The sequence below is a fragment of the Lagopus leucura genome, unplaced genomic scaffold (genome assembly GCF_019238085.1).
Source record: "Lagopus leucura isolate 7727_CA_CO unplaced genomic scaffold, USGS_WTPT01 Super-Scaffold_1, whole genome shotgun sequence".
In the NCBI taxonomy this organism is placed as follows: Eukaryota; Metazoa; Chordata; class Aves; order Galliformes; family Phasianidae; genus Lagopus; species Lagopus leucura.
In genome coordinates this window covers 9,100,824-9,125,285 of record NW_024962250.1, presented here as the reverse complement: position 1 = coordinate 9,125,285, position 24,462 = coordinate 9,100,824, and the positions used below count along the sequence as shown (strand labels likewise).

Here is a 24,462-nt window from a genome sequence, read left to right as displayed (position 1 = left end):
ATCAGTATTTTGTTCTCATGGGAGAGGACATGTTTTAATACGAGATAAGAGATGATCTGGTAAAGCCTTTGTACAGCATTGTGAGGAGCTGCTTCTGCAGTGATACTCTCCTGGAAGGTCGCATACAGCTATAGGTTACTGCTTGTGTTGCACAGGGCACGTGCATTGCTTGGACTAAATGGAGGAGATCTCTGCTCTTTTCACAAAACTGCTCTGCCTTGAGAAACATAGCTTGTCATCTCCTGGTGCCCAGCTTCTCCCTTCTTCCTGCAGTTTGGGAAATGCCATCCTGAAAAAGAATGTGACAGGAGGAATTGGCTAGAAGAGGGAAAGAGATGGGGCTGCAGAAGGTTAGAGCTGTAAAGGAGAAGGAAAGAAAGAGGAGATGATGCGTCTGACATGCTCCTTGCTGCTGTCAGGTTCCCAGAGTCACATTTGCCTGCAGTTAGCAGTATCTGGGGAAGCCCACCAGTGTGCTGTGCATGTTGCTGTCCCCATGAGGGATAACAGGCATGTTGTATTGCTGCTGATTGTGGTGGTTTATTTGTGGCTCACATGAGTGTCTCCATGGTTCTATATGATGGCTTGTCTGCTTCTTGAGGCAGCGTTTCCTGGAAATGAGAAAATAGGACTCCACACCCTCTCACGACAGCCTGTGCCAGTGCTGGCCAAGGAGCTTCAGGGAACACCTGATTTCTGCTTGCAGCTGGCTTGTACCTTCTTTGGACTATAAAGGACACCCAGCCCATTCAGTGTACATGATGAGTAGAACTTAATTAAAGATAATGCAATATTTTATTTCCTCTTTACTGGCCAATATGTGGTCAGTAAGGAAATAATAATTTACTTTTGGGAGATAGAAAAGAAGTGGGTAGATCTGAAGTGAAGGTGCAGCTTCAAAAAATAAGAAAAGGAAAATTCTTATTTCCCTTTGTGAATATATTGACTATTTCCTGGGTGATGCACGAGTTGAAGATAAATGAAATGTTTACCAGAAGGCAGCCGGCCTGTTTGGGAGAGTTCTGTCTTCCCTTCTTTCCTCTCTGTCAGTACTTCCTGCCCTCCATGCTCTGAATGACATTTAAGTAGAATTAAAAGCTTTCTGTAGGAATACTTGAAGTGTTTCTGAGTTAGACTGTGAGAACCCACTCTGTGTTTCTGGCAGCTTTTCAGGAAAGCTTAGTCCTGCGTTTCTTGGAGCTATTATGTGTTCTGTTTCAGCAATACAGAAGCTAAACTTACAGCACCTCTTGGGAATGCCACTAATAGAGAGAGAAGAGCTAGAAACTGGGATTCTCTTTTGCTCTGGAAAAAGAGCTTGTCAAGGGTCCCATTCCCTACCTCCAGCTTATACAGTAACAGAGCAATACCATCATCCGTGCCTTCTCTCTTCCTTCAGTGTCTGTTCTGCATTCTCTTCCCTAACTTTGCAGTTCAGGTATCACTGTGACAAATCAAATGAGGAACTGCCCCCAGGGTAAGCTAAGGTAGATACAAGGCCAAAATGTCAGTAGAAGCCTCAGGCTAACTCTGAATATACTGGAAGTACAATGTTTATTATTCAAGATGTTAAGCAAATGTTTTACGTGACTAGAGCACAGAACAAGTACCTTATGACAGATTAGCTTTGGGTATTGGATATTATTGTCAATCTGGGCAGACTTAACCTGCTATTTTGTTCCTATTTCTTCTGTTTAGATCTTGTGTAGATAATTTTTTGTACTTGTCTGTAGCGAGTAGATGTATAACTCCTCAGATAACAAATATGGGTTTTCTATATGATGTCTTGGAGTTTTGACTTCAATAGTGCTGGAGCTGCAGCACTATGTACTCCATCTGTTATAGTTTCATTTCTTTTTCCAGTGTTAAAGTACTCTTCTGATGTAGGTAGCAGACTAGAGAGCTGTAGTATTAGGTCCGTTACTTAATCTTTTGTCTCTGATTTCTGGGGGAAGACCATTGATTCAAATTGATGCAGGTTTTATCAAACCATAAATCAGGATTTTTTGTTTTGTCTTTTACATCTGAAGTCAAGCATTTTTTGTCCTTTAAACAGTCTTAATTTCTCAAGTCTTTCCTCCAGTCCAAAGTTTTCAGTGGTTGCTATGCTCATTCTCTGCTTCCTGGCCTACAGAATTCTCTTTAGAGCTGTTTGTGACGTTTCATTTTATATTTTTACAGTGAAAATAAGTTTTTGTGGGATAAATCAAAGTCCTGTATGAAAACAAGTTCTCTTAGGAATTCTGGATAGGTAAATTTTTTATCTGATGCATAATGGAGAAAAATAGAAGTTACTATTAAATAATGTGAATAATATGGAAGAATATTCAGACTTGGAGGACCAATAGAATATATGAAGAGAACCACTCAGAAAATGAGAGAAGTCAAAAGTGAAATTAGGGTTTTATATTAAGAAAATTAGGGAACTTGGACCAAATCATGACCACTTTTCTCATAAAAACGTGAAATTGTATTTTAGTCTGGTTTCCCAAGGGCATTATATTTATATAATCTGTTGGCCTTCTTTCTCCCTCAGTAGTTATTGAACGCGTGAACAGTTTGAAGAAAATTCTACTGAAGGGTTGTGATTTCAAAGACAATTGAGTTGCTGCATGTTTTGTGACTATCAGCAGGCTAAGAAATAAATCTCAAATCTATCTTCTAGCGAAGGCAGGGAGACCTCTGCTGCTGCTCCTGCCAATTGTTGGCAGCTGAGCAGACATCAGGATTTGTGTATTGGCTGGCTTCTGGCATTCACGTGGTTGTAAATTAGTACATGGGTAGCTCCACAGTAGCACAGCGCTTGCCAACTCTGCCTCATAGTGTTTTAATAGAAGACTTTAAGGGAACAGAGGTTGCTGTGGTGGGTACTGAAATACAATCAGCAGGGAAGTTTTAGGGAAATGGTGCTTTCTTGGGATTTGTTGTGCACAGAACTGACTTCTGATGCAAGGAAGAATTCTGGATTTACAGTAAAAGTACTTAATTGTTTTTACTGTGAGTTCATTAATGTTTATCCGTGGGTTTACTTCTCTTGCAGTGGTGTGATGAAAGATTCGACTTCCAAGCTACGTTTTTACAGTGCTTGGCAAAACATGTGCCAAATATTTACTCAGCTGAGATGGACCCCTTGCTGGAGAAACAAGAAGAAATGGTCCAGGCAGCAATATTTTACCCCCTGGAATGTTATTTATTTGGGGAAGACCCAGATACATTTCTAGAGAAACTACAGCAGAGTGGAATCTCCCAGCTCTGTGGGAAGGTGTTCAAAGGAGGGGAGACAACATATTCTTGCAGGTAAGGATGAAGCTATGTTTCTTTGCAAGGTAGTGCACCAAAGTGGATTTTATAAAAGCAGTTGCTCTGCTGACAGTTCATACCTTGTGTCATGGTAGATCCTTCCTTAACTTAAAGTAACGTTTACTTCAGATTCCAAACCACCTTAAAATGAGCAAAATAACCTATGAAAAGCAAGCTCTGGCAGAGTAATGAGGAAGGAAATGAGGAGGGTGGTACCATTGATTAAAAATAATGGATGAGAGCCATTGATTAGAAAAAACAGGATGATAAGATATGATAGAGGTCTTCGCCTGGTCTTGGGGGATAACACGCATAGAAATGTGTGCACTCTACAGTACTCATAGTCTGAGTACTCAGACTTTCAGAGTCTGAATCAGAATCCAGCATTTCTGATCATCATCAATCCTCTGCTCAGGTAATATCTATGTAATCAATTGTTGTTTTCCACCTCGTTTCTCATTCTGGAACATGTTAAAGATGACAGTGTATTCATTTGGTGTTTAATTAATTCATATGTTAAAGGTATTTGCAGTGGGTTTGAAGATTCCTACTGTGCTGACAATTCATTAGTCTTAATATGATACAATTGGCATAGTTTATATTAGTTTTCAGTTTAATTTAAGAGCCTAGAAAATTGTACTGGAAGTGCCGGAAAAATGTTAGTAGGGAAGAATGTTATTTTGGATTGAAAAACAAATGACGTTGACTTCAGAATTCAGGAAATGTCAAAAATGAATGCCTCTCTGGAAAATAAATAAATAAAAATGGTGAAATGGAATGTAGGGCTTTCATTAGTCACGTAGGATGCATGGTGTATGTTCTGGAGCTAATTTTGTGAAGGAGTTCTGTTGAGATTTGACTTGAAACCACTGAAAAATTTTAAACCACTTGACAGAAGTATGGCTTAGCAAAGTGCCTACATTTGTTGCTGGGAACCATAATAAAGTGAACTCCTCAGTCAGTCACATTTTTTTTAAATAACTGTTCATTCTTGGCAAAAATAAAAATGTTAGTAACAACTTTTGATAGTGGATATCAAGGATGTTTCTAAGGAATTTGAAATGTCAGGTTCAAGTATTTGATTCAAGCCTAAAAAGTCTGTGATTCATCCTTCCCTGATGTGGAATTGTCAGTATCTTTATTATAATTTGAATCTGTTGTTAATCTGGGTTTTCAGAAGAGTATTTTCTTCTGTGCATGAAAATTCCTTTTGTTTTGGAAAATTCTCCAGTTACCATTTTTCTTGCAGAGACTGTGCAGTTGATCCAACCTGTGTACTCTGTATGGACTGCTTCCAGAATAGCATTCATAGGAATCACCGATACAAGGTAGAGACATCTTCTGTTAATAAATGGTACATGTAGGTTTAGAGAACTTCTGCTTGAAGAATCAGGAAACTGCATGCAATCTATTAATATTCATTTTAAGTCTGCAATATCCTAATTAGTAAAGTCATTCTCACATTTTTAGCTGTACAGAGCCTTTGATAAGAGAAGTACATTTCTAAGATAAGAACCAAAGTGTAGAATTGTTTAGCTGCATACGTTATTCTCTCTGGCAGTTTCACCTAAGTACCTGCCATAGCAAAATGCTGTGGTGGAAAATGGCAATTGTATCCTCGGTCCCTTTCAGTACTTTTGTATACAAGAGTGCATTCTGCTTGGAGATGTAGAAGGAATGCTGATAAACAGAGACCATGGTTTCACCGCTCCTGTCACTGATGGAGTCTCCACATTTTCACTGTCTTCCCATTTAGATTCCCATAAACTACTTTGGACTATAGGAGTTAAAATAAATGTTAAGCAACACATTTTTAGGGAGATAATTGTAGAACTGGATAACCTCTTTCTGGTATCCTCTTGATTCTCTTTGAGCCAAATCTGTATTATTTTCAAAAGATTACCATAATTTAACTGCAGAAAGAATTTTTAAGATAGTTCTTAGCTGACTCTCCCACCTAGGCTGTTGACTGTTCTTTACTTCCTAGCCCCCTTTTTGTTTGCTCTTTGCACTTATACCTCTGTCATTTCAGCACTGTTGGAAGCAGGAATGGAAGGAGCAGTGTAATTTTTAAGCTGGTCTAACTCTGCTGCAAGGAACAAGAAAATGTGCAGAAACGTCATGTATTCAGTTTCATTATCCTTCACCACTGAAAAATGGGCTGATTTTTTTTTGTCATTGAAGTTACATCAGTTTCAGGGATCTATGTGTATTATCAGCTGATCATAAATCACCTTTAAACGGGGATGGTTCAATGAGATAGTTAGGAAGAAGGTCTTAGCAATCTCAAAAATAATGAATAAATACAATATTTTGCTCTTACGTATAAATCTTTATATATTGATCTGAAAATGTTTTCTAAGTATTGATTCAAAGTTGCATGAAGCTACCCTGGATAATGGAAATATAAATTCTGTATACACAAATGTGCACACTCACGATTTATGGAGGGGCAAGGTGAAACCAAGGGAGAAGAAACAGCAATGATTGTAGAGCAATTTGGAACCGCAGCAGAGCTGAGATGCTGGTTTGGTAACCTGTTGTCCTTTCTGTTTTTTTCAGTAACTCAAGTTTCTGTGTCAGGCAAAAACTAGCTTGGAAATAATAGCAGCTGTGCTGCATTTCCATTTTAAAGATGCAATCTAAGGAATGCAGTCTATTCTTTACAGGTTTATAGAATAATTTAGGTTGAAAGAGACCTAAGGAGGTCACCTAGTCCAATTTCCTGCTCAAAATGGTCTAATTAGATCAGAGTATTTTAAAACACATCAAATAAATAATGAGCTCTTCATATTTTTTTTTTTTGAGTGACTTAGTATTTTCATATTTAATTTACAATTGGGGAGTTTAGAGTAAGCTATGGATAATTTTTTTGGCCTAAGTTTCTTCTGAACTTTCTGTCAAAGTGAATGGTTGTTATTTCTGAAAGTGCAGTGCAAAGTTAAAGTTGCAAATATGTATTTAGATACTGTCTTTCTTCTGTTAGGAATAAAGGCATCTGTTCAATACATGCATTTGCTGTATAGATTACATTAAAACTTTTCTGCATAAGATGTAAAGAAGGAATTGAGCACCTTTCCTATAACTTTCTGATATGATCAGAAATATTTTCTGTTTATGAGGTGCTTATTTATCATAGTTCTCATTTATTTCTTGTTAGATTTGCTGAATGTGCTTTTTCTTTTTTTTTTTTTTTGAGCTGGGCAGAAAAAAAATGGATGAGGTTTAACAAAAGCAAGTGTAGAGTCTTGCATCTGGGGAGGAATAATTCCATGCACCAGTACAGGTTGGGGGATGAGCTGCTGGAGGGGAGCTCTGCGGAAAGGGACCTGGGTGTCCTGGTGGATGACAGGTTGGCCATGAGCCAGCAGTGTGCCCTTGTGGCCAAAAAGGCCAATGGCTTACTGGGGTGCATTAAAAAGAGCGTGGCCAGCAGGTCAAAGGAGGTGATCCTCCCCCTCTACTCTGCCCTGGTAAGACCTCATCTGGAGTACTGCGTCCAGTTCTGGGCTCCCCAGTACAAAAAAAGACAGGGATCTCTTGGAAAGAGTCCAGCGGAGGGCCACGAAGATGGTGAAGGGCCTGGAGCATCTCTGCTATGAGGAAAGGCTGAGTGAACTGGGTCTGTTCAGCCTTGAGAAAAGGAGACTGAGAGGGGACCTGATCCAGGTCTATAAATATCTAAGGTGTGGGGGGCAGAATGGCGAGGCCGGACTCTTTTCAGTGGTGAGTGGAGACAGGACAAGGGGAAATGGCCAGAAACTGGAGCATAGGAAGTTCCGCACAAATGTGCGCAAGAACTTCTTTACAGTGAGGGTGACGGAGCACTGGAACAGGCTGCCCAGGGAGGTGGTGGAGTCTCCTTCTCTGGAGATGTTCAAGACCTGCCTGGATGCCTACCTGTGCTACCTGGTGTAGGGAACCTGCTTTGGCAGGGGGGTTGGACTCGATGATCTCTGGAGGTCCCTTCCAACCCCTACAATTCTGTGATTCTGTGATTCTTTTTGCAACACCAAAAATACAACTGTATTTTTTTATTTACTTTCTGCTCAAAATATCTTTTGCTCAATAAGTACCCATGATTTTTTTGCGTTCCTCTGACTACTTTCCTTTTATCTCAAAGAAGTAAGAGAAATTTTGTGATAGGTCTGGATTACACCGGAATCCTTGCATTTTGTAAATAGGCATTTCTACTTGTGTTTTACTTACATAAAGCGTGTTTGTTTTCTTTTGCTGTTTATGTGTGTATCTTGTGACTGAACTACATGCCCTTTACAGATGCATAGCTCCACTGGAGGTGGATTTTGTGACTGTGGAGATACAGAGGCATGGAAGGCTGGACCAGTGTGTACTAAACATGAGCCTGGAGCATCAGGTTCTCCAAAAGAAGTAAGGATGTTGCTTAAATAATAAATATTGACTAAAAAAATGCTGATTCCCTTGTATGAAAGTAAATATTTTGTACAGTCGATGTGGAATGTCCAGGTAGGTCAAATCAGGGTTTCCTAGGTGAAGGTCTTAACTGGGGTAAAATGTATTGATTGGACATTTATTGTCTCCAAGCAGAAAGCAAAAACAGAAGTGCAGCTCTGTCTGCCTTTCTTGTCTTTTTTTTGTCTTTGATTCTGAACCGAAATGGCAGTGTCTCACTCCTCCTTGCTACTTGTATTATTTGGTTCCTGTTTACAAATAGTTTCCTAGTGTATGGTATGTTGATAGATGTAATATATATTACGGGTGTCACCCCTGTCTCACAAAAAGACCCATTGACCTAGTTATAGGTGGGTGTAAGAGGTATATAACGTTCTTTGAAGAGCTGCTACCTTTTTCAGCACTGGAATGGGCTGCTAGTAATTTTTATTAGTATTTGGAGCGATTTTTTAGTATTTTCTGTTTATGTTACAGTTGATTACAAAACTGGCTGTTTTCTGCAATCGCTGTCTAGATCAACATAAGGGGTGTTAAATATGCTATTTTTGGACACAAATTATTTAGTGTCGAACCTCTAAACAAAGGTTGCCAATTGTTAAAGCTTTGGTTGTACATGATTTTTGTTAACTGTATGCACTCAAGAATTTGCAGATAGCTTCTGCAGGACAACAGGGGAAAAATGCAAGTTATTTGTTCCAGCAATTCTACTTATAGCCTGTACATTCTGTGAGTATGAGACTAAAAGGTTGGTGGTAGCATCAGCTACTCAGAACTAGATTTCTAAGCTCTTTCCTTAAAGGATCTGTAAGAAAATTGTGTAACACTGGTGTATCCCACTGTAGTGCTGTGTGCTTTACGTTGTTAAGTCATACCCTGGCAGATTTGTATCAGTCTGCATTCATATTTTAAATTGCAAATATTCAAGTCATTGATTTTTTTGTAATCTCACCCCAAATGAGCTGAACTTGTTAAAAACAAACAGATTAAGTGGAGAGAAAGAAGCTGCCTAGAACCACTTCCATTTCTGTCTGCCTGCTTATATTTAACATCTGGGTGGATTCCTGTAATATCCGAGGTTTGGGGAGTGCTATCATTACAAAATGTCATGGGAACAACATAATAAACTTTTAAATCTCGTTAAGCTGTCTCCACTAGCATTCCAAACTCGATGTGTTGTTTCTGTGCTCTTAGGCCAATTTAAAAAAAGAAAAAAAAAAAAAGCTGATTGTTTAATTCCAAAACATGGAGTAAGATGAATAGGAGCTGATCGAGACCTATATTAGTGCTTATCTGCAATCAGAGTAGCTTCCAGCTCTTGCTGTTCTTACCAGTCCATCCTTGTGCTGGACATTGAGACAAAATTCTCACATACCACGAGCTAAGAGCCCCATGTCTACCTGCTTCCAACTGACAGGATTCTTGGTATCTTTACAGTAGGTGATCAAACATTAGTTGGTTATGAAGGCTGCTATAAGTTTCATTATCATTAGAATGAAAGAAAAACCTAGTTTAAAAAAAAAAAAAAAAAAAAACCTGGGAAAATGGAAATCTTTTTGTCAGATATTGGTGGCTGGTTTGATAAATGCTAACATAACAGTACTTATATACAGTACTTATAAACACAAAGCTGTAGCTGTTCTCTTTTTGGCTATGTTTTGTGCCCTGTAACTCAGCATTTGTGGGTTAAGTTCCTACCTGTGTACGATGACCATACGGTGCTATCTGCCATATGCTGGAAACCATTCTGGGCACTTTTGAGGACTAGATCTTAGCGTATAGTAGGTTAGAAACAATAGTGTTGTGAGATGTGAACTCCAGTAAGGGGCTGATGCAACTCTGTACAGTGTCATCTTCTCACCTTGTTATTCTAAATCTATTCATGTTGACATCGGATCCCAAGGGAACTTAGTGGATTTCTAAGTGAAATAGCGAGGAAGAGCTTCATGCAGTCAGCACAGGATTATTATTAATAAGACATTCTACCAACTCTTTTTAAAAATTTCTTTTCACAGAATTCTGAATGTCATTTAAATGAAGAAGTTATGGAGCACTCTAGGAGGGTGTTTCCCTCTGTGGTAAAATACATTGTAGATATGCTTATATGGGAAGAAGAGAAGGAGCTGCCTCCGGAGCTCACAATTAGGTAGGGAACATTCCCAGCTTTTTCTCTGTGGTGTTGAACTTCTATATCCTATTTTACCTGCTGGCATTACTGCAGTTATGATAACTTAGCATCAAAATCTCTTTAACTAACTCTATAGAATCTTTGATCTACAATTATACTGAGAAAAACTGCCATTTTTTTCTGAAAAGATAGTGTGTGATGGTACTCTAATAAAAATAGAAAAAGACCTTTATTTGTTAACTTGAGTCAAATGGGATCATAACATGGCAAAGAGAGAATAAAAATAAAATATTCAAGAAACTTAAAGATCTCTTCTTTGTACTTTGTGGTTTCTGTGGCTTATTTTGGTATAGATGGTGTGGTTTTGGATGGTTTTTTTTTTTACATGGAAAAAAGCTTAATTTTGTTACGTAATTTGTATTTGATATTTGTCTGAAGCTTTCAAGTAAGTTGTTGTTTATGTTGGATAGAACATAATTTACATTTTAATTTTGATTTATATGTTGAAATGTTGGCTTCTTCCCAGTAGGGAGAAGGTTGACAGCTACTACTGCGTCCTTTTCAATGATGAACATCATTCTTATGATCACGTCATCTACAGCCTGCAAAGGGCGCTCGGCTGTGAACTTGGTGAAGCGCAGTTGCACACTACTGCTATCGATAAAGAGGTCAGTGCATCCTGGATGTGAAAAAAGACATTTTTAAACATTAAAAAGGGCTGCTGTGATCTTCTGATGGTTAGTGGGATGCTGGAGATTGAAGAGAGAGAAAGGCTTACTGCAGAATAATGGTTAATTAGATTTTGTTTAAGCATGTCATGCTTCAAGGAAGTTTTAAAATTAGTGATTTTTTTTCTTTGTGAGAGAACTCAGTTTGAGGTGAAGAGTTGATTTGTCTGAAGAGTTGATTTGCTCTTGCGCTGATGCATCTTGTTTACTTCTACTAATTTCTCAGAATAAATGTCTGTGTTTCAGACAAAAATATTTAAAAAAAAACCCAATGGTTTACAACAGTACTATGGTTATTCAGTTGTATTTAATGAGAATTACGGTTTATATTTTGCAAGCGTTAGTCTGAACCAGAACAAACACTTCTTTTGAAAACTGTGAAGCTTCAAATTAAGCAAGTAAAATCAGGGGCTCCAGGAGTGAGCATCAGTGAACCTGACAGTTTTACTACTTTTTCTCAAACCACAGTTCCAACCAATGTCTCAAAACAATGGTTGGAGATCTTAATGTAATTTTTTTTCTGTTTGGGAGGGGGCACATGGGGCAGAAAAACAGCGGAGGGAAGAATGTTGAGTGTGTGACTTACCTTAAGTGCAGCTGTAATTTTTTTTTTGTTTGTTTGTTTCACCTCACAAAAATATAACCCAAGCATTTATACATATACAGATGAGCTTCCTCTCACGAAATTCTCCTGTTGAGAACTTGTTTCGGAAGACTGATATCCTTTGAGTGAAACTTGAGGACTAAGCTGATGCTATTCTTGGCTTCATTGAAAGAACTGTCAATCCTACACTTTTAATACATCCTACTATTTCACATACAAGAGTAAGAAATAATAGGAATAGTGGTAGAAAAGCAATCCAGGATATTTTTGTGCTAGGAAGAAAGTTGATCTGGTTTCTACTTATTGCATTCTGTGGAAACTGATTTCTTCTATTTTACTCTGCATGTGAATTTTCATTATTTACCAACACTCATGTACTGGAACTTTACTTTAAGCTATGCCATTTTAGTTTAAATCAAATAGCTTGTTCCTAAAGATAACTACATTGATTTTTATTTGCTTCAAGATGTCTAAAAGCACTGTAAGTGATGTTGGTCCCAGTGTACACAAGTAATAAATAAAGCCACAGTCAAGCTTTTGTGACACTTGGGTTTTATTTCAGATTGTTTTTTTCTACAGGGTCGGAGAGCTGTTAAGGCAGGACATTATGCCTCTTGTCAGGAAGCAAAGGAAGAAATCAAGGTAACTTCCTCATGTTTTTCTTAAGGTTAAAAAACAAACAAACAAACAAAAAAAACAAGGAAAAAAAAACGGGGAAAAAAAAAAAGAACAAAAAAACCCCAAATAACCACACACAATAAAACAAATCAATCTCATTATTAATACTGAAGATTTGTGTGTTGTACAGTAAGTTAGTGCTTACGTTCCTGTATAGCCTGTCTGTGAACTTCTTGACATGGAATTTATCCCACTACATTTGCTATGAGTAGACATCTTCAGAAAAAGAAACATCTTGTGAATTTATTTTTCATTAGGTTTGCTATTAACATGTGCTTTGGAGAGGTAATAGGTGGTGAAAATTCATGTTGTCATTATTCTATATCTACTAATACTCACCTGACTCCTAGAGGCATTCTGAAAATGTTTCACAACGACCACTTCATGTGGAAGTTCTGCATGCTGATGTCATGGCTCACCAGAAGTTTGCCCTGCGCCTTGGTTCTTGGCTGAACAAACTCATGAGCTATTCAAGTAAGTGTAACTAACTTTGTTACAGTAACGCCTGTCAGAATTTTAGTGAGTAATTCTCTCAAGAAAATGTCTTCAGCACTGTTATACATGATACCTCCTTATTAAAATACTGTTATGTTCCTCCTAATTAGTAAATAAATCATATAAGAATATGGGTGCTGATATTCATTGGTATGGTTATGAGTAGCAGTACTTTGTTGTTCTTTCTTGCTAAAGTAAGTGCTTTCCCCTGCTTGAGCTTCTGTTCTTCTAGAAGTTTTTATCCTCAGTTTCAGCATTACATGCCTTATTTCAGTGATATGTGTTTGCTTAAAGGCTGCAATCCCGAGTGCTGGTGGAAAGCTGCAGTGAAAGCTGCATCAGTGAAAGCATACATCTGCTTGAATTAATTCCTGTTTTAGGTTTGATATCTGTTAATTAAACAGGGTCAGAAAAGCGAAAAGGCAAACAGTCTTAATTTAAAAATGGGTCCAGTAGGAAGAAGTCTGCTTTAAGCTTTCATATGCTGTTCTAGTGCTTGATGGCATTTCTGGTTTTAAAGAATAAAATGTGTTATTTATTGTCTGAATCCTGTCTGATCTTTGATACATGTGGGGCTTGTGTCACAGGTGTGATAACTAAAACCATTATCAAATTCATTTTATGATGGATTTTAAAATATCCTACTTCAGTGGATTGATTGAATAAGCTGAGTAAAATTAATATGAGAAAATAACTTAGGATAGCATATGGGTGCATGTCCACGGGGAAAGACAGTTAAGAACTGATTGATAATTAAATATTTTAAAAATATATTTAAATATAGAAAAAAAAATTAAATAAATTCTTGTTTTTTTTTCCTTTTATTATTTCAAGAACAGAATTCCATAATTTTTATCTTATTCATTCGTGGTGTTTAATTATCAAGGTATTCTTGTACAAATTACCAGTTTTATATCCCTATAGGTGACTTTCGCAAGATCTTTTGTCAAATATGTCTTAAAGAAGATGCTGGATCTGAAAAGCCATGCTTCATAAGCCAATTAATGCTTTGGGATGCAAAACTTCATAAAGGTTTGTGTTGCCATGTTCTTCTGAACTGAAGAACAAATTATTTTTTTTTAATATAATTAACAAATATTTTAAAGTAATCGTTACGCATGTTTTCATTGTTTGCATATTATGCTTATTTTGATACAGTCTTTATTTTTAGGGCTGAGATTATTGATATTTGCTGCCTTAATTTTTCCTGCTTTATGTATTTTTCAAGAAAATTTTCACAAAATAAGCTTAAATGCAAGTGACTTGATACTTGCTGTGTTTTAAATACATATTGCAAAGTGTCAAAGGTAAAAGAAATGATGTGAATAACATTGTATACGCACTGTGACAATATCAAGGCTTGTAATTATTGTTAAGTATTATTTTTTAAAATCTGTTCTTTTTCATGAAAAGCTGCATCTTATTAAAGTCAAGTGAATTCTTGGTTTTTCACAGGGGCAAGGAAGGTTCTTCATGAGCTTATCTTCAGTAGTTTTTTCATGGAAATGGATTACAAAAAACATTTTGCTGTGGAATTTGTAAAGGTTTGTAAATATTTGCTTCTCGTGCTATTAATGTTTAGTAGATTTGTAAAATTTCCCCTAAACCTAAAAATTGTTTCAATATAAATAAATCTCGATTAAGCAGAGTTTTAACAACTTACTCAGTCACTGTAGAGTGTATTAGTCCCTTTTGTCTTTGCTTTCTTCCTTATGATCATGTAGGTATACATACATATTATGAATATAGTACTGTATTTTCTGTATAATTTGGAACAGCTGTTGAAGTGCAACTGAAACTGGTTGGTCTGCTTTAGAAGAAACATGCAATAGTTGTCTCTACAACATAAGGCTGTTTTGTTGAGAGTTTTAATTTTGATAAGGATGTCTGACAATTTGTGGTTTCCCCTGAAAGTAAAGAGAATAAATGAAGGCTCATTTACTGTACACCTTTCTAAACAGGTATTAAGCAACTCTCAATGTTTGTTTACTGGAGAAGGAGGAAGACTTGGTTTGTAGTATTTTACTGTCTTATTCTTTTTACATGAGGAAGTTTGGTTGTAGGAGATTAAAAAAAAAAAAATAAAAAAAATGTTGGTGCTTTGGGAGAGCAGTTTGTGCTCATTTTCAGTACTAGGGGCTCACGTTAAGTACTGTGGTACATTGAAAACATTGTGGCATTTTTGTTTGAGCTACTTCTGTTGGGAAGAAGGGCATCTGAAATATAATTCTTGCTAATAAATGAAACATTTAATTCAAGCTCATTTTATTTAATTTCCAAATATTTTCTTTTCCCAGTATTACAAGACTTTGCAAAAAGAATACATCAGCGATGATCATGACAGAGTTCTGTCTGTGACAGCACTCTCAGTTCAGATATTCACTGTACCTACTCTGGTATGTACTGCCTGTCTACACTAGAAATGTAAAACAAATGTGAAAATTGCTAGCAGTACTACAGTACTTCTCTACTTGACAGTCTATGTATTGCTGAATTGAAAATGAATCATTTTGCCCTTGAATATGCGAGTACAGGCGTTGAGTATACATGCAAATCTATTGCAGAAGATAATGGAGTGTAAGTAAGTGGATATTTTGGTCAGTGTCATTCTCTGTATTAGCTTGTTTTTAATTTACTGTTCATGTTAAAAATGATGTCAAAAACTGGTTAAAGGCATATTTGTGTGAGCGAGATATTAAGTTCCGTGGGGAAAGTAGTATACTTGTATTTTTTTTATTTTTTCCTTGATTTTTTTTTATGTTAGTACTCCAGAACTTTTTTGTGATTGTCCTAGATCCATTGGATAATGTCTGCTAAATTGATGCTGTCAGAAAAAACAAACATGCCAAGTTGTTACAAATTGTTTTCATGCATAGTAAATATTATCACAGCATTGGTGGCTTTTATAAATGCTTAAATAATTTGTAGTTAAGATACATTTGAAGGGAAAATTTTGTGAGTTTTTTCAAACAGAAACAGGGGAAATGAAAGGTTTTAATTTTTTTCAGGCTCGCCATCTTATTGAAGAGCAAAATGTAATCACTATCATTACAGAGACACTCCTGGAAGTCCTTCCAGAGTATCTAGACAAAAACGACAAGTTCAACTTCCAAGGTTACAGCCAGGATAAACTGAATAGGGTATATGCAGTAATATATGACCTCAGGTAAGTATAAAGCTGACAAGCTTAAGCAATTCATAAGAATTTGGAAGTAGGATGAGGTCTTGAGTTATTGTAATGAATTGAGTAAGGTAAAAGCAAAATAGCCAAGTATCTCGGAATTCAACGTCTGTTAATTTCAAATAGAGTTGCACCAAGCACCTCTAATGTTTATTGAAAATTTAAAGAGTTTGAGTTCGATTGTAATGTAATTTGATGATGATGTTGAGCATTTTTAATACAATGAATACTTTGAATACAAGCATAAGCAAAAGAGAATTCTGAAAAAAAGATGTTTTCTTTGGGGACAGGTATGTTTTAATCAGCAAGCCTGCAGTATGGACGAACCGTCTGAGGGAGCGCTTTTTAGAAGGATTTGTTTCTTTCCTAAGGATTTTAACTTGCATGCAGGTATGATACATTCATGTAATTTCTTTCTAGTATGCTTATGTAAAGACAATACAATGCTTTTGTTTGGTACAAATATGCAATTAAAATAAATGCTTACGTTTTGGATGGGTGATGAAGTAATTCTTTGTTTTAGAAGTACTATTCAGCAATTCTAGCTACTGCCAAACCACCTGGATTTTACCATTTGCTTATGAGATTTTCTGTTACTTTAAGCCTGTGACCCTTGATTTAGTGTGTGTATGTTTTGTGGCATCTCTATTTCAGGGAATGGAAGAGATAAAAAGACAGATTGGTCAGCACATTGAGGTGGACCCTGACTGGGAAGCAGCCATTGCTATACAGATGCAGCTAAAGAACATACTCTTGATGTTCCAAGAATGGTGTGCCTGTGACGTAAGGAAACTTGTTGTCTGGAATTCATGTATGCATGGCATCCGTGAATATTTCTGAGTACTTCTTAAATGGTAACTTTTTAAAAAAGCTTATTGTTGTATAATACAGATCCCCTCAAAAAAGGAGTATGAAAGAATTGACATGGTAAGATGTGGAGAGGGGATCCCAGATTATTGTCATCTAGCTGACAGAATTGCATAGAATATCTGACAAATTGTGAATAAGTGTTTCTCAGCATTCATAGTGATCTATCAAGTTTTAAAAGTTTTGAAGCATATGGTGTTCATTTTGAACTGCAGAAACTTCATACTAATTGTGTAATTAGCCTGTAAATAGTCTTATTTGGTTCTGGAGTTCATCTCTCTGCTGGGGGAAGGGAGGAAATTGTCTAAAAAACAAAGAAGTTCTTTTGAGATGGATTTCTTTTTTTTTTTTTTTTTCTAGCAAGAGAAAGCAAGAATTACAACAAATGAAAACATGATGTAATTTGAGATGCAAACTTTGCAAACCTATGAAACAGTGCAGCTTAAGTAGGCCCATTGATTTCAGAGTGTTTGACAGAGCAGCTCTCAGAATACTCTGAGCTAGCTTCAGCTGGTGCTCCTTGCTCCAGTCCAGTGTTCTTCGCTGTTAAGTGACAATAGTGATGATGGTGTGAATTTTAAGCAACTATTTGCAACACTGGAAAGAAACATGATGAAGTTTCATGTGCATGTATCAATTTAAGATGCAAATCTCTGCACTTGTTTGAAATTTCAGGAGGAGCTGTTGCTGAGGGCTTACAAAGAATGTCATAAGGCTGTAATGAGGTGCAGCACAAACGGCCGTTCACGGGAAAAGACTGTGTTTCATTTATGTGGCCATACTTTGGAGAGTAGACCTTACAGAGTGTCTTCAGATCCTGTCAGCATACATTTACCACTTTCTAGGACTCTGGCAGGTAGGTGTTTTATTTTGCTAGCTATTTGAGTTAAGTTTCTCACCCATCCCTTTCTTTATTTTAGAAACGTTTAGATAAAATGCTTCAGAGATCAGTTCCTTTGTGACATTCTCATGAAGTGACCCTGTTCCCCAGATGCTCCGCTATTGGAATTTTTTCTTAAAGGAGCATTTGTTGTATTGGAGGACATTTTTAAATCAGGAGAGAGAGAACAAAGCAGAAAGGCAAGAAGGGAAATGTTTCATGATTTAACAAGCAGAAATCTTCAGTTCTGTCTCAACTGTTTTTGAATTTCTGTCCTTTTCCTTTTTCTAATTTTTATACCAAAATGAATGTTCATTATTTCTATATGCCAGATTTATTTTCCAGCCACTTATATCTTAGAACTGTTAAAATGTTCCTCCTAAAAGATAAATTTTTGCAGCATGCCAGGACAGATTTCTAGTCAGAATTCATGGGGACCACAGTGGTGGGTGATCATGGCTTTCTCTAAAATACAAGTGAAATCATATGCTGTTATTAAGCTGTAGATATTTTATCACATCATTTGATAACAAGACACCATCTGTTTGAAATTCTGTTACTAGTGACAGTATGTTATTTAAATGTGATATTAAAAACTTGATGGTATTTATCATCTCTATTTAAATGGTTTTAAGAAATTCTTTAAATAAATAGATTTATTCATAAAATAATGGATTGTAAAACTGGTTAAAACTGTTAGGACAATGTAACAGTTCTTTAGCCTTAAAGAGAAAAAAAATGCTATGTTTTTTCTAAATAAGCCTCTTTCTTGTAATTCTGAATTATAGGTAATTCCACTAAAATTTTGAAGTGGTTGAAATAGAAACTTGGCTGATTTGGATTTATATTATATGCTTTTTTTCCTGTTTGTTGTGTAGGTCTTCATGTACAATTAAGCAAGACTGGAACCATCTCAAGATTGCATGAGTTTGTTTCTCCTGTAAGATTTTTGTTTTTCAAATGCTTCATATGATTTATACTTGGGAGGGGAGAAAGCATGTGTGTTGAAGTTACAGAATTTTGGTTTATTTTGCTACTTTGGACATGTCTGTGTTCATCAGCACTTTCTGTAAGATCATTGACAAACACAACTCTTCTTTAATTCTAGGAAGAATTTCAAGTGGAATTGCTAGTAGAATATCCTTTGCGGTGTCTTGTTTTGGTTGCTCAGGTTGCTGCGGAGATGTGGAGAAGGAATGGTCTCTCCTTGATAAGTCAGGTACACACTTTGCGCTAAGCAGCGGTGATCTTAATGATCTTGATCTTAGTGGTGTATGCAAGTGTTTCTCAATAGTGTTCGTGATGGTAGTTCAGGGCAGAGAGAGGTTATGGATGTTACTTTTACAGAAATTCACAAAGTTTTTAGACGGGAATGTAGATGACTTGTTTCACCATTGTTCATTCAGAAAGAAGCATGGAACTTGCCTTTAATAAAGATGCTTTACAATTTGAAGAAGTCTCAGACATTGACTGGTGCAGATTTGAAAGTGTGTTACTTCATATCTCCACTTTAAATTTTGTTTTCATATCTCTCAGGTATTCTACTATCAAGATGTTAAGTGCAGAGAAGAGATGTATGATAAAGACATCATCATGCTCCAGGTATAATGTTCTGAATCATTGCTTGCTTAACATAATGTTTTAATAGATTTGTTTTTTATCTTAAATATGTATCATTTCAAAATATTTTCTTGGTAAAAGGGTATTTTTCATAATGCAGAATTGTAATATCTGATATACTGTTGTTATTTGCAGATTGGTGCATCTCTTATGGATCCAAACCATTTCCTATTGCTCTTACTCCAGAGATACGAGCTTGCAGATGCTTTCAAAAAGATCAAGCTCACCAAAGATCAGGTAAGTGTCAAGTATTTCTGCTAATTAATTTATTTACTTTGAACGGAAGGGCACAACAGAAAAACTAGCTACTGTTGCTCACTGCATTTTTTTTTTTTTTTTTTTTAACTACACTACGTCAGTCAACAGAGGATCTAGCAGTTAGATAAAACACACAGTCACAGAATGTTTTAGGTTAGAAGGGACTTCTGGAGGCTGTCTGGTCCAACACCTGTCCTCAAGCAGGTCTATTTAGAGTGGGTTGCCCAGGACCATGTCCAGATGGCTTTTAAAAAGTCTCCAAGGAGGGAGAATATCTTGAAATTTCTCCAAGGATGGTTTCCCCACAACCTCTCTGGATAACCTGTTCTAGTGCTCAGTCACTGACATGATTAAGAAATGCTTGCTGATGTTCAGAGGGAAACAATTTTGTGTTCCTAGAAGAGACTTTCATAATTTGAAATGAGTGGACAGATTTTGCTCTCTGGCACATGTAGTTCAAAGTGCTTCCCAGTAAACTAGGCAGTTCAGGGAATAGCAGTACTGGCATGGCATAAGGTTGAATGAACAGATCTGAGCAGTGACCATCCTTCTCTACATATGTTTTTTTTAGCTTTTTGTTACTTTTTGTTCTGCATTCAGAAGGTAGAATGATTGCTTGTGCAAACTGATTTCCTTGTTACTAATTTAACTTCAGAAGTTGTCTGCTAAAATAGTGTCCTTCTATTGTTGATGAAACTTCCCTGGATTATTGTGCCACTTCTTGAGCCTTGAAAGTTTTATGTAACTCTTCATGTGGGGCACATTTATATGTTGTTTTTTTTTCCTGAATGCGAAACTTGCACTTCTGTTGCAGAATAGATGCAGGCATTTGTCCTACTTATAATGGAGAGATCTTTTCACAGTACAGTGCTTCAGTGATGTAATGCATTTGAGGTCAATCTTATTTGATGGATTTTCATATTAAAAAAACCCTAATTTCTTTCATTTTTGTAGGATCTGATCAAACAATGTAACGTATTAATAGAAGAAATGTTACAGATTATCATCTATGTAGTGGGTAAGTTATTTTTTTTTTTCCTCTCTGGTATTATGATGATGATGAGTAACTACAGTTGGAAAGAATAGGCTTGATTTACTTTTTTTAAAATATAGATTATTTGGGAAGGATAGTAGAAAATACTTTCTTTTTTTTACGTAGATAGTTCTGTAATTTGAGCATTTGACATCTGAAAGCAATAGTTTTATATAATAAAAAGGTTAATGTTTACTTCATAACTAGCTACAAGGTATATCATAAGAAGAAATTCAGCCCAGTTTGTTAGGAAGCTAGGTCAAAAAAATCCTGTCACCTTCTCTCACGCTTGATATAGTAGAAGTTTATGTTCCTCAGATACTATAAATCTCAGCAATAGCTTTACTTCCTTGCAAAAGTCAGAATTGCTTTGTAACTGTCATGTCTGCCATTGTCTTCCTTTTGATCAAATCTGACAGGAGAAAGATATGTGCCTGGTGTGAGTAATGTGACAAAGGAGGACGTTATCATGAGAGAAATCATCCATCTACTGTGTATTGAGCCAATGGCTCACAGTGCAATTACGAAATCCTTGCCTGAAAATGTGAGTCCTTGTTTGTTACTTTTTTTAACTTAATTAAACTTCTCTATTTTTATGTCATTCTCCTGTTAACCTTCCGTAACTTTGTATGAAACTACTTCATTTCTTAATATTAAAGTTAAGGTTAGTTTGAGAAATAAAATACAACATTGCAAGTGATGTTCTGTACCTTACGGATGTGAAGTTAAACATAATGATTCAAGAATGGTCTAATCTGAAAAGGTTTTGGGGGAGGAGGATTCATTTTGAAGAAGGGGTGGATTTTCTTTTTTAATTGTGTTTAGGCACAGCTCTTCATTTTCAAGAACAGAGATTTTGAAGTTATTTTTTGGCCTGTGGAACCATGCAGTTGGATTCTGTTCTGCCCATTTTACTATCAGTAAATGTGATTCTGTACTTCTGATCACTTTTAACTGGTGCATTGAAAAGTCAGATTTGTCTGAAAGCATACATTTCCCTAGTATTCTATCTAAATGTTGAAAATTCACTCAAAGAGGAGTGCATTAGATTTTGGAGCTTGTGCAAGTTTTCAGGGCTGAAGATCAATGTAAAAAATAAAAAAAATGAAGAATTATTTGTAAATCTAATACCCTGGAACCAGTAACAGGTGATCCACGGTCACTATTTTTAGTGAGTAAAATTCTGTTTTCCCACTCTGCACTTAGGAAAGTCACTGCTCTGTTTAGGAATCAAATGAAATTTTATATAATGGGTGAAAGTATTTGACTGTCTTCAGTAATTTTTTGCAGCTTGTTAGCTTTGAGTATCTACTTTCTGAGTAACAAACGGGCAAAATCTATTGAAGAATTATAGAATTGCTCTGAATTTTTATGTCTATTTTTGTTATTTGAAGTGATTTGAATCATGTTATGCTTATGCCAAATTAATTTTTTTTTTTTTTACCAGGAGAACAATGAAACTGGCTTGGAGAATGTAATTGATAAAGTAGCAACATTTAAGTAAGTTCATAACAATGCTTCTTTTCATAACTAGCTTGAAAATGAAATACTGTATATTATATGGGTTAAACAAGCTGCACTGCGCTCTCTATTCAGCTAATATAGTACTGTCTTGAACTACATACATTGTTGTATGTGCTGAGGAAAGAAAAGCATGTTGAATATCTGAAGCTGCTGTTTTTTCCTTTAGACCCAGTTTGAGGGGCCTTGCAAGTTTAGTGATGTTAAGTGGGAAGATGTTCAAAAACTAATTTCAGAAGTAGTTGGGAACTGTAACAACTTGTTATATCTTTGATCACCCAATCATTTATTCAAGTGCTATTTGTTTGCTAACTTTCTGTAGCTTTCAGATGAAGGGTATATTTTGGAAAATACAGATGCAGAAAAAGGGTTGCATCTGTTGAGGAAAAACTAGTTCAAATGTCTGGTATATTTTTGTCACAGAAATGTCTTTTTATTTTAGTTGGTTTAGTGTACCTTTTTTCAGTTTCATGTGGCTTGCTTGTTTAATCAGTGGCGACTATAAGTTTATATATATATATATATATAAACTTATATAAAAATTTTTATATAAAACTGAAAACTGAAATGAAATATATATATTCCTATAATACCTAGGAATTTTGCTGTGGGAATTGTATTCAAAAAATTGATGTTTTGGCTCATACAGGTGGGAGGTAGCTCTCTGTATTGCTTGTTTTATACCTTGGTTAAAGTAGTAATGGATTTTTATACAAGGATATTCAACATCTAAAATTGTAAGCCATACAGTTAAATGAATTTACCTGTCTTCATGGTGTGGTGTAGATCATGGAGACATAAATATTTTAGAACTAGGTTGGATTTAAGGTAGTCAACAATCTTGAAGGTTAAAGACTTAAAGAACAGACTGGGTACAGTTTTTATTAGTTAACAAAGTAACCATCACTATTTCCTTTCTTAATAGCTTTTTATTGGAAAACAAATCCTGTGTCTGGTTTATTTACTTTCAAAGATACACCAAACTTTAATTACTAATCTCTGTCATGAAATATTTCTTTTTAAGGAAACCAGGTGTCTCTGGACATGGAGTTTATGAACTGAAAGATGAATGCTTGAAAGAATTCAATATATTCTTCTATCATTATACTAAGACCCAGCATAGCAAGGTAAGCTATTGTAAAATTCATTCTCAAAGGTAAAAATTGTACATGCTTTTCAGTGGCTGAAGGATCTTGCTGAATCAAAGGAGTTAATGGAGTTTGAAGTAGATGATTCTGGAAATAATGTGTGCGGAACTTCAGTTCCGAACTTCTGAAGTAGCTTACACTGTTGGTACAAATTGTTGCAGTGTGGCTTGTGTTAGTACTTTTCTTGTGTGACTTACGTATTAACTCTGCTAACTGTTAAAGCTAAGAACAGAACGTACCAAGAATTATCTTTGAACTGGAAGAAAACAAACATTGCTTTTTTCCAAATCTTACTGAGGAAAAAATGTATGTTTCTCAAATTTCTTACAAGAAAATGAAGTGCAAAATTAAGAATCAATGAGCAGATTTCATACAGGATTTTAGTTATGTGACCAAATATTGACTTTATATCTTGTCTTTTCTGTAGGCTGAACATACACAGAAGAAAAGAAGAAAACAAGAAAACAAAGATGAAGGTAAAGATTTAGAACTAATGTCTCAACAAATGGGATAATACGGTTGTTCATGTGGTTGTGTGTAAAATAGGCATTGATGGATGGCTTGTGACTTGCAATGGATAGCTGAGTTCACATAAAATATGTTGTTACATTACAAATTGTAATTGATTAATGCTAACACAAGCATTATTTTTCCTTCGAATTTACTTTTACCCATTCAAGTCATGAGCATTAATTGAGTAGATTTAAGGAAGACTTTGTAAACTATTAAGTAAACAATTTAATGAAATAAACTGTTTCCTACTTCTGTTAGATGCAACGGGTAATTATTTTTTTTCTCTTCCCATGTTACTGTTCCAGTGAATTCTATAATCTTTGTTACATATCCTCTTAACTGACAACTGGTTTAAAGAGAAAATAGTATCAGATGGAAAACATACTTTGTATATGTTTGTGATACATAAATGACACCAGGCAGTGCTAAATATTGAAGTCTTGCATTTTTAGATACAACTAAATATTGTAATGGATTGCTTGTTTAGCTTAGTTTGCATGTGTTTTATGTAAGAACTTCTTAAAAGTGCTTAGTTCATCTGAAGACAGAAGCTGATTTAAACATTTGCATGTGAGCATGTTTTTATTGTGTAAGTCTGGTTGTTGTTTTGCTGATAGTGGTGTGCTTGCTTCCTCTCCTTTTTGCTGCAATTGTTGAGATGGCAGTATATGTATGAATATATTTGCATACCTCAATTTCCTAGCATTGCCACCACCGCCTCCTCCAGACTTCTGTCCTGCATTCAGTAATGTGGTGAGGATTCTGAACTGTGATGTAATGATGCACATACTGCGAACCATCCTTCAGAGAGCAGTAGAACTGGAAACACACTTGTGGACTGAAGCTATGATTCAAATGGTATGATTAGTTTTGGTCCTCTTCCCTGCATGGTTGCTGTGTTGTCTCATAACAGCTTCTGATAAGGTCAAAATGTGTAAAGATATTCTTTGAATGATTAGAAGTGACCTCATGGTCTCCAGACCTGTTTTTATAAATCATAAATGAAGAAAATATTTCTCTCTACCATAAAATAGAAATGCAGAACAAAATTGTTAATTGCGGATGTTCTGTTTTGCTTCC

The 24,462-nt window shown here is 35.9% G+C and overlaps 1 protein-coding gene across 1 annotated transcript in view; it reads left to right on the top strand.

The window, feature by feature from the left end:
• The window catches only part of UBR1 (ubiquitin protein ligase E3 component n-recognin 1), a 61,079-nt gene that overhangs the window by 6,719 nt on the left and 29,898 nt on the right, over positions 1-24,462 (top strand). Inside the window, 24 exon segments of the mRNA XM_042863136.1 lie at positions 3,041-3,297; positions 4,550-4,628; positions 7,579-7,689; positions 9,744-9,874; positions 10,383-10,524; positions 11,768-11,830; positions 12,217-12,340; positions 13,286-13,393; positions 13,817-13,905; positions 14,659-14,757; positions 15,370-15,527; positions 15,833-15,932; positions 16,197-16,325; positions 17,085-17,265; positions 18,168-18,229; positions 18,398-18,508; positions 18,826-18,891; positions 19,045-19,146; positions 20,122-20,185; positions 20,620-20,744; positions 21,648-21,700; positions 22,746-22,848; positions 23,297-23,345; positions 24,086-24,240. Coding sequence (XP_042719070.1) covers positions 3,041-3,297; positions 4,550-4,628; positions 7,579-7,689; positions 9,744-9,874; positions 10,383-10,524; positions 11,768-11,830; positions 12,217-12,340; positions 13,286-13,393; positions 13,817-13,905; positions 14,659-14,757; positions 15,370-15,527; positions 15,833-15,932; positions 16,197-16,325; positions 17,085-17,265; positions 18,168-18,229; positions 18,398-18,508; positions 18,826-18,891; positions 19,045-19,146; positions 20,122-20,185; positions 20,620-20,744; positions 21,648-21,700; positions 22,746-22,848; positions 23,297-23,345; positions 24,086-24,240 — 2,661 coding nt within the window.